Source organism: Cyprinodon variegatus, unplaced genomic scaffold (genome assembly GCF_000732505.1).
Source record: "Cyprinodon variegatus isolate N-32 unplaced genomic scaffold, C_variegatus-1.0 Scaffold50, whole genome shotgun sequence".
NCBI classification, from domain to species: Eukaryota; Metazoa; Chordata; class Actinopteri; order Cyprinodontiformes; family Cyprinodontidae; genus Cyprinodon; species Cyprinodon variegatus.
In genome coordinates, this window is record NW_015150503.1 from 504,039 (window position 1) to 515,051 (window position 11,013).

Consider the following 11,013-nt stretch of genomic DNA (forward strand, 5'->3'; position numbering starts at 1 on the left):
GTTTCGAGTAAATTCTGGATGCTACCCACTCAGGACACTTGGAAAACATTGGACGAGCAGTATGGAGGAATATTTACATGTTTTTTGTGGACTTTTGCAGACAGCAAGAAGCCTCCCAGATCTCCAGATGCATTTGAGATATCAAAAAAGTACTCCAGAGTGTTGTTCAGCATGGGGGTGAGTAGAAAATGAAGGCTAATCATGTTTTGGGTGTACTATTCTTTTAATAAAATTGCAAAAAACATTGCTGCTTTAAATATTTTGTAGAAAATATCTTCATCTTTTTGCAAATAATTTTGACTGAACTAGTTCATGGTCCTGAGCTGCCCTGGATTTTTTTTAGGCCGGCCAGGAAAAAACAAGCAATAAGTAAACTGCTACTGTGGGAACAGTGTCACTACTGCAAAATCTTTCATAAAGCAAGAATCTCAAATTAATAATAATTTCTTATGCCGAATATATCAATTAGCTTGCTGACTCTGGATTGTATACTCTTCTAAAAGAAAAACTGCAAAAGGGGAAAAAAAGAAAGTAAAGAGCTTCTTTCTGTCTTTAAATTTACAGCCTGATGTGAATATTGTTGGGCTTATGTGGCGGCTGAGTCCAGTCTTCAAGGTTCAGCCTTCTTCATGTTTTTGATTCGTCCCTTAGATCAAAGATGTAACGTATTTAAACGACCTAGTCAGAGTTTAGACCTACATTTATGTGACAAATATGTGACACAGCCTGATTGATGTTTACAGATGCTCTGGATCCCATCTGGCTGAACAGCCAGTGACATCACTGACTTTTTAGTCACATCATTTACTTTTTAGAACAAGTTTTATTTTTCTGATGGGTTAATGCGATGCACCAGTTATATTCTAATAGGGAAAACAGGCAGAGCATCATTTCTCTTCAGTTTTATCTGATCTTTTCTGTGATGTAGAGCCTTAACATGTCCTGCAAACGTTGAGTTGTCCAGTGGGGTGTGCTTTTGCGCATGGCCGCTTGGTGGCATCATGCACTGCGCTGTCACTGTTGAATCCAACTGTTACCGCTTGCAGAACCCAGGACTCGTCCTCCTCACTATCCGACACACACAGGCACAGACGAACCGGCAGCCGGGCGCAGACCTCAGTTCTGTGACGGCGCGGAAGAGGCCCCCACTTTTCTCCAGCCACCTCCACCAGCAGCAGACCCCCTCATTCTGCGCTCCCAGAGCAGCGGAACTTCTCGTCAGCGCTGCTGTCTGACGGATTTGGCGACCTTGACAGCGCGCAGTGGAGAGGAACTTTACAGGAGTGGATCCGTGGCTCCGTCTGCAGCTTCCCCACAAAGAAGACAGGAAGAATCAGAGGGAGAAGTCTGTTCTTTGGAGTTACTGTAAGCCGCTAAAGTTTGGAGTTAATCGGAAAAAGGAAGAAGGAGGAAACTGGAGTATGTGAGGAGGAGGAGTGTTGGATCCATCATTCATTACAGGTGCAGAGAGAGAGATTGAAGTTGATCTCTTTAGAGGATGCTCAGTGGGAAACCTCATCCAGACGATCGTATCTAGTTCGTGGAAGTGGGGCGAACTTAAACTGTAAAACAAACACAGACCGTCTGAGTGAATCCCAGCTGCAGCTTCTCGCTCCGCGCGCGCTCTGCTCGGTGCGCTCTGACGGACAGACGGAGAGAGACCCACGGGGCTGCAGCAGGAGAGCCGCGCCGCGCCGCGGGATCACACCTCAGTCCGCTTTGGCACTTGTTGTCCGTTACGGGGTCCCTGGAACAATGTTGGAGAGGCGCTGGCGCGGATCGATGTGGCGCGCCACATGGATTTTATTTCTCCCCTTTCTGATCCACTCCACAGCGGCTCAAGGTAAGAAGCGCTCCCTGTCAGGCCGCTCTGTGGTCCGCCTGTTTTACTGGATGTTTATGTGGAAGCTTTTCCACCGCTTGGAGCTTGGATGTATTTTTCTTGGACTTTTTGCACCTGTGATAGTTTTGCCACAAACAGACCAAACAGACCAGAAAAACTGAAAATAAAATAAACACTTTTTCCTAACCTTAATTAAAAGGAACTTCATCTACATCAAACTTCATTAATTAATTAATTAATTAATTAATTAATTAATTAATTTCATTGTTCTGTTTAATATTAATTACTTATTAGACCTATAGGTAATTAATCCATCTTATATTTCCAGATACGCAGCGTTTAGCGCTCAAAAATGTGCATTTACTGTTTTTTCCCAATAATTAGCTATTCAACAGCCAAATGATACGTTGTTCTTTTTATTAGCTCTTTTTGTATTCTTTTTTTCTGTAGAATTACAAATACTAAGACCAGAATCCTTCCAAAAAGACCCCAGTACCATTTCAGTGGAGACATTGGGGATACAGAGCGAGAAGAGTCTGCTGCCAACATTTCCTCTAAAGCAGCTGTCACATCCCTGCAAGGTGTTAGTTTCTAGGCTATATTTAACTGTTATTCTTTACTGGCAGCAGCCACAAATTACAACTTTATTTTCCCTTATTTGTTTGTTTGTTTTGTTTGCACACGGAAAAAGACACAGTTTTAATATACAGATGAGGGTAAAGCTTTCAAATAGAACTGTGAATATAGACATTGTTGCTGTGCTCCATCCACCTGCTTTCCTGATAGATGTAGCTTTGAAATCTCCAGTGGTCAGTGGGAAAGAAGCAGGGCAAACCCTGTACATGTTGTCATTCCATCAGAGATGCAGAATAGACAACCATCCACACAAATATACCAGATTAGCCAGGCAGTCATGGTTTTAGACTTCTATAGGAAACCAGAGTACCCTGAAAGAATCCACACATTGATGGGAATAATGCTAATTCCATACAATTTATTTCTATAGTGCCAATTCACAACACATGTCATCTCAAAGCACATTACAGTTCACCAGATCATCCAGTTAGATTGATTCAAAGTTTTCTATCTAAGGAAAACCAGTTGATTGCATCGACTCATTGACTCTTCAGCAATCCCTCACACTAAGCATGCTTGTAGCGACAGTGGAGAGGAAAATCTCCCTTTTAATTGGAAGAAACCTCCAGCAGAACCAGTTTCAGTGTGAGCGGCCATCTGCTGAGGCCGACTGGGGTTCAAGGAGACTGAAGCAGAGACACAAAAGGCAACTGTAAAAGGTGACCCCGTCCAGGAAATGCACAGACATCAGGCCTCAATTTGAACCCGGGCCATTTAGCTCAGTGTATTCTCATTATCAGTTCTTATGAAATCGTACGAAAAGTTATGCACAGTATTTCGTACGTTTTTGACGTTTTTTTCGTCGTATTTCGTTGTATTTTTACGTCTTGCCTCGAGACAAGATATCCGTGCGCATGCGCATCTTAGCACCATTCAATAACATACAATTTAACAAACAATTAACCCTCACCCTAACCCTAACCCTACACCTAACCCTACACCTAACCCTAACATACAAAACAGCAAGCAACCTAGTGAGAGACATGATGAAGTAATTATTGCACTGTCCGTCCCAGTTTTACGTCCGTCCACCGATCTGCTTTTTTTGTCTGTCTGCCTGCGCATGCGCACTGATGTGTTTTTTCGAGGAAAAACATCAAAAACGTAAGAAATATTGTGCATAACTTTTCGTAGGATTTCATACGAACTGATAATGAGAATATGCTGTTTAGCTGCAAGGCATGATTAGAATAAGCATAACAACTTGGCATGCTCATTCTATTTTTTTTTATTGCCATTTTTATTTATTAATGGAAAATTGGATGAGATAATGTAGTTTGTACACAAAGGCAGTATTAATTAGATGTGGTTTAAGTTAATAAGAACTCGGGGTGTAAATGAAACAAAGATTTTGGTTCATTTTGACAATAAAGCATCACTCACATGATGCAGATTCTTAAGCTGCACATACATGATGCACACGTTCTTTTCCATGACATTCTTAAAGCACTGTATTGGATTTTGATGTGATGACCTTGTAGTACTATGAACACCTTGTAGTGCTTTAAAAAAAAAAAAAAGGTTTAGGATGAGCTGAGCTTTGTGATGTGGTGCATTACGCTGCGGGTAGTTGTCCTCAGAAGATTGGTAAACTGTGGTCATTAAGATTCGGACATGGTCAGTAAAAGTAGTCAGTTAGACTGAGGTATTTATGTGAGGTTCTGTGTGGACTAGAGTCCAAAGTTTGCTTTGTATTCCCTGATACAACTTTGTCAGTTCCAATACACTACTGATGTTGCACTTTTGATTATTGACCTGTTACTATATTAGCCGGATACCATATCAGGGCGACTCGTACACAGTTTAGTTTGGCCTCTTTTGTTTTTTAGAGTGATAGAAAGGTTTTATCAAGTCATAGAGTCAACATCAACAGGAAAGAAAAAAAACTGGCCCATTCAATGAAAAACCTAAATTTTCTGGAGAAGCAGGGAGGTTCTATCAGCTTGCTAATATCACAGATTTTAGATACAGGCTGATATTTTCTGATCTTGATTTGTTTTTGGCTCAGAATAACATGAGAATTCAGAGTTCTATGGTTAAAAGCTGGTATGTGTGTTGTGTAGGGATGGAACGGTTTATGAAAACCGTCCGAACCGTTCGGTTCGACTGTCTCGGTTCGCTTCGCGTGTGTTGCGTTCGGTTCATGCTCTGCTCCTTTTTCTCATAGGCGAAGCGTTTACACTCCAGAGCAGAAGGTGGCGGTACTGCGACCAAAGCCAACCACCAGTAGTAAACAAGAAGAAGAAGTGAAGCAGCGTAGCCGGGTGTAGCAGGAAAAAATCAGTTGTTGTGGAGAATTGTGTGGGTATGGCGAGTGGGAAAGAACAGGAGTTGGAAGACGCGCCAGCAGCACTTTATAGGTCTGCTGTATGGGACCACTTTGCATTTAGAGTGACCTACGATGAGCTATCAAATGAAATGTATAGATAAAAAAGCAAGGCTGGCTTCCGGTTTGCAGGTCTTACCACTTGAGCTAGCCAGCTACTAAATATAGCGCACAGCAACAGGGGTCCGCATCTATCTACCAGACTGGTGGTGCAGAGCTAACTCATTTTGCCTCATGTTTTAGATAAAATGTTTTTTGTTTTAAATCTATATTAGGAACTGAAAGATTGATATTATATTGGGCATCCGCAAATCACGATATATCGCAAAATCAAACTTTTTCCACACCCCTACCGAACTCTAATCTTAGTTTACCAATAACACAGGGAACAATACTCATGAAACAATGCAAATGTTTTGCACATGCATATGAGACGGTGATCTCAAATATAAATGCAAAGTTCAGTGCATTGAGAATGTATGGTTTTCAGACTTCGCCGGAAGTAGAGAAAAATGGAGCTTGGTTCTAATAGGTGCCTATTTTGACCCCAGTTCCATTTTTGTCATCTTAAATATGTCTACCTATTCTCTGACATCAAGTATTTGTCCACAAAGCTTCTTCTCTGTTGATATTTATTCTTTTTCTGGGAAATGCTGGGAAGTAAATTGTAGTAGATGATCGATACAGACCAATCAGTCTTGCACAACTAAAATAAGCTTAAACACAGTCCTGGAGATATAATGTAAAGGCAGCTCCAATACACTGGAAAAACCATCTAGAAATAAGTAAAAATGTCTTAAATTAACTGTATTAACCCTTAATTTGAGTAGGTATATGATGTAGTTTGCCAATGGAATGAGTATTGTTACTCTTAAAATTGATATAATTAGATAATATGCACTTGAAATAAAACAATGCAATTGTGTTTTCTTTTTTTAAATATAAATTGTCTTGTTCTATTGGCAAAATGTCTCTTTTACCTCCTCAATTCAAGAACAAATGCATTTATTTTAAGAAAAAAATGACTTATCTAGATTTAGATTTTTTTCCAGTGTACATAAAACATAAAGCATTGGCGAAAGGAGAACTGCATGAGGTAATATTTAATAAAAACTATAAAGTTATCAAACAAATCAATAAATCTTTGATGAATATTTCATATCGACAGATAATTATTTACCAAACTCTTCACTGCCAAGAGGTTTAGAAGATTTAGATTTATTTGTAATGAACAACCACTCCTAGTGCGAGATTAAAACGGTGAAGAGTTAAAAACATGAGTTGATAACTGTTATATTAGGAAGTACAGCATCAGTACTGCAAAGTCTCTTTTTCCAGATGTCAAACAGCACTAATCTTTACCAACTCTGGTGACACTGATATGACACTGTTGGGATTAAAAGCAGCTTTTTTCCCTCTTTCCTTCAAGTCACCATCGTTGGTTTGGATTCCAGTGTTGCTGTGAATCCAAGGAGAGAACATTACCTTTCAAGATACACCTTGAGCTCTTGCTGCAGTTCACTCAATGATACAATGCAGAAAAAAAGATGAAAAAAAGAATAGGGAAGATATCCATCATTCATGAGGCCTTATCCTGGTGCCTGACATTTACAGGAGATTGATAACTAGTGTGTCCTAGGGATTAAGAGTCCTGACATTATTGTTTTCTCCCACTCTGTTACTATAGCTCTACTTGCTGCCTGGTTCCTGGCTGACTATTTTCTGCTCTCGTTTCCTGTGGATACTTATTTAACCAAGCAAGCTGAATAGGGATAGGATTCGCGCAGTAGCAGCCTGAAGAGACGGCGTTCGCTCTGTGCTTTCTTTTGCCTGTGTAGGGCTGTGGAAAGACACATGTGACTGCTCATGTCAGGGATGAAGTGTTGTCAGTCACTCTTACTTTCCTTCTGCTCGGTCCATCGAGCCGTGGCCCTCAGATCCCATTACATAGTCGCTCCCGGGTCAGAAAATGTAGGATTTAATTGGCCGCTCTTCAGACCGTTCAGAGTGCGGCTCGCTGAAAGTGACCCCGGTGTGGGCTGCTCTCTTTCCTCTATGATTAAAGAACATGATGAGGCGAGTAGCATGCCTCTGGACGGACGTGTCGGCTGCCGCCCGCCACATTTTAATGACCAGTCCACTGAAACAGCTTTTTAACAACGGGAGAATGGCCTTCATCAGACCATAGGGCTATGAATTCTTCCTTTAGGGCTTGTTGAGCAGAGAGAGATGAACTTCTGTGCCTTAATGTTGGATCTTGTCACTCATCATAATTGTGCGCAGGAGGAAAGAGGAAAAAAATTCTTTACACTGATAAATACTTTTCAAAACCTGCCTCATGGCTGGAAAATGTACATTTGAACTGTCAGCAGTTTTGATGTTCAAATTGCTAAAGTATTATGCGCTTCAAACAAAGACACTTTTCTGCCAGTACTTTTTTGCCTTCTGCTTGACACACAAGAACAACCTTTAGCTTTTTATCTAAATTTACTCCAGATGTTGTTTAAAGCCGCTGCTATACTGTAAGTCTCTTTGGTCTCTTTATTCATTTGATGAGTTCAAGCCAAGACGTTGCTGGGTTCGCCTGCTGGTTTTGTCTTTTCTAAAGAAATCTATTTTGCATCTGAGAGCAGCGGGGGAGGTCCATATTAGACTGTCAAGTTGTCACATCACAGTCATGTTAAAAAAACAGTGCATCCCCTTTTATTTCTTGTACATAAAATGAACGTTATAGCCTTTAGCGGGTTACTAAGGTATTTAAATCTAACCTCAAATGTACAAGAACACAACCAAGAACACAACATATTTTAAATGGAAGTTTTTTTTTGTAAAACAGCTGAAGGTAAAATAGTAAAGTGATCTTGTTTTCTTATGATAATTTATCAGTGTTTTAATGTGTTGTACAGGGAATTTTAGCAAACTCTTCATTACAGATTCATTTACAGATTTTTACTGCTTGAATGACGACCTTGCATGTTCTCCCTGAGCATGCGTGGGTTCTCTCTGGGTACTCCGGCTTCCTCCCACAGTCCAAAAAACATGACTGTTAGGTTAATTGGCTTCTCTAAATTGTCCTTAGGTGTGAGTGTGTGTGTGACTGGTTGTTTGTCCTGTGTGTCTCTGTGTTGCCTTGCAATGGACTGGCGACCTGTCCAGGGTGTACTCTGCCTCTTGCCCATTGACTGCTGGAGATAGGCACCAGCACCCCTCGTGACCCCAATTGGGACAAGCGTGTAAGATAATGGATGGATGGATGGATGGATGAATGACGACCTTATATTTCACCTCATGAACAGATTTATCATTGACTCGATGACTTTGAGCTCCAGAGGCTGCAAAAACAACTCCTGCCATAGCAAGTCATTAGACACAAGAAGTGTTAACGTCAATCCAAAAAAGTAAAAAATCATTGCAACACTAACCCCTTTATAGGGGAACAGAAGACCTCGCTTATTCAGTCAGGCCAACATTTCCCTTTAACGACCCCCATTTCAGAGACATAGACAGGTATGGAGCATCGCAGGCCAACAAAAGAAGCCAAACGACCCCCATTCCAAAGGGAAAAACTAGGCTTTTTTGGGCTACTGTTTAAGGCCTCAAACTCAACGCTTTTTATATTTTGAATTGAAAAAGCTTCCTGGATGGGAAGCAAAATGTCTTCAAGCTTGGAAAATAATCCAGTGGATTGTTTTTTTTAAACTTTTTTGGAATGACTATGGCCTCGATGACTGATAATCTTCTCCCCTTTAAATGATATTTTCCCTTCTAGAAAGAGGCGCTTTTAATAGTTTAAATTGGTCTTTAAATTGTTTAGCTGATATTCACTTGATCACCTCTGCTGACTTGGAGCATCAGGTCGCACTAGCAACAAAACAAACCAAAAAAGGCGACAAATTAAATAAGTTATTAAATTCGACGTGCCGATTTAAAAGAACCTCACGCACTGCAAATGTGCAAACAAGGAAGTTCTTCTTCTTCCAGATTGACGAGTCCGACCAGCGGCATCTCTTGGCACTGAGTACGAAGTTTGTTTTTTGGACATGCAGTGTGAGCAGGTAGATGCATCAGAACATGAGGCCATACAGTTTGAGAACATCCATCATGAGCTGTGAACTTTTAAACTTTTTCACAGTTTGATCTGTAACTGCGTGTAACGATTAAAATATTGCGCAGTGTATGCCCAGCTTTACAAACACATTATTCCTAGTATGAGTTAAAAAAATCATGGCAAGAAGGTTAGAAATGTAAAAAAAAGAAAATACTTGTTTTTCTCATATGATAATAATACAAAAAATAACTTAAACAATAACATCCTTTCATGGTATTAAGAAGTTAAAAAATGTTTAAATTGGCTGTTTTCAGCTTTTGCTTAAAAACCCAAACGTATGATAATAAGAAGTGGAAGTTGAAAATGTCATCTTAGTTTTTAATCTCTTAGGAGATTGGTTTGAAAATGTTTTACAGGATTCGGATACATTCAGTCTGGATAAACCGCTTGACTATCTCAGAAAAATGCAGAATTGAAAGCATTATTTTCACATTAAAAAAAAGTTATACTCAAAGGTATTTGTGGATTTTTTTTGTGCAGCAGTTTGAGAGGAGCGACATTTTTAAGAGAAGCAAGGTTTTTCTTGTTTGTCCTTTTATAATGCATGTTTGTTTTTTTTAAAGCTCAGTAAACTAAAGAGGACTGCTCAAAAAACGTATTAAAAAGGAAAAAAAAAGAAACGTAATGACTAATTGTCTTTTAGAAAAAAATGACAATGAATGAAGACAAATTCAAGACATTTAAAAAAGCTCATAATTGCTTCAAAAGCCTCTTTAATCCATTTATATTTTTAAATAACCTTAAAGCAACAAAAGAGCAAATTTGTATGCAGGTTTGTGAGAGAATATTAAGTCCCTTCAATATGAAGGAGATCCTGGTGTCACTTTCTCACTGGATAGAGGCTCCGTGGTTTGTGAATTGTTCCAGTTATATTTTAAGGCTAGAATCATAGCTTGACCTGGAATGCAATGTTTTCTGAACTCTCTTCATCCAAAAGGAAGAGTGTTAAGTGTTTGAAGGCCATCCACTGGGGACTTCAACCCTGGTCAAAACAAACCTACTGTCCTACATGTTTAAGGTGATTCACTGCCTGCACATGATGGAAATAATGCGTGATTAAAGGGCCTCTGCAGCCATTGATGGCTGCTGAAGAGGTAACACTCATTCAGGTTTGAGAAGAAATGCATCTAAAACAGGCATGACAGTAATTATCTAGAGATAAGCACATTTTCTTCCTTGTCTTAGATGAGCAAGTGAAAGTGAGAAAAAGTGTCATATTTTTGTTGTTCATTAATGTTATTCAAACTAAGAATTCCCACCATTGTCATTGTGCAAATACATATTAAAAATCAAAGGGAGGGTAGATAAAGATGCTTTGATAAAGAAATAGGAAATATCTTATTATTCCTTTCCTTTTTTTTGTTGAGTTCAAAAGTGTTAAAGCAACCCAGCAATCAAGCAAAAAGTTTTTTCTCTTGGCTGCGGTTGCCCTTAATAACTATTAAATAACATTGAGCGGCTGGATTATTTTAATATAAAATAAAATTCTTGCAGTGTGTTGCATTTGCCATATATGGTTGAATGTGGGGGTGAAGTGGGCCGAACATGAGGTGGAGCTTTTGATGCAAACTTTTAGGCACAGCTGGGATTAATAAAGGAAAAATTGCATGGTTTTATAAATATCTTTTTTCTTTTTAACCGGAGCTCAGACTTCGTTGAAGCGTCGCTCTTGGTGACAGGACCCATTCAGTGACGAATGCGATTCTCTTATTTGGGAGTTTTTGAGAAGGTCAGATGGCACCAAGCAACGATACGCACCAAGTGCTGCTAAATACTAACCGGAAAAACCTTTTAATATATCTCAAACTAGGGGTGGGTATTGGCAAAGAAGTCATTATTCGATTCGAATCACGATTCACATGCCACGATGCGATTCTATCACGATGCATCATGATACTTAAAAATATCGCGATGCATTGCGATATTTTCACTGAACACTGTAAGAAAAAGATACAGCCATTACCAGTGGCTGACTGGCTGGGTATGATCTGGATCAAGTCTTCAATTGATACATAACTGAAAGCAACTGAATTCATACATAGCTGTATTTATTGAAACGACTTTTGGAGGTGTTGCCATGGAAACAAATACTGGACAGAA

General features: G+C 39.6%; 1 protein-coding gene across 1 annotated transcript in view; it reads left to right on the forward strand.

Moving 5' to 3' along the window:
* The first annotated feature begins 1,092 nt into the window (after positions 1–1,092).
* Positions 1,093–11,013, forward strand: part of LOC107082320 (protein sidekick-2-like) — a 624,909-nt gene continuing 614,988 nt past the window's right edge. The window contains exon 1 of the mRNA XM_015370939.1: positions 1,093–1,843. Coding sequence (XP_015226425.1) covers positions 1,756–1,843 — 88 coding nt within the window. The 5' untranslated portion in view covers positions 1,093–1,755. The remainder of the gene's footprint in view (positions 1,844–11,013) is intronic.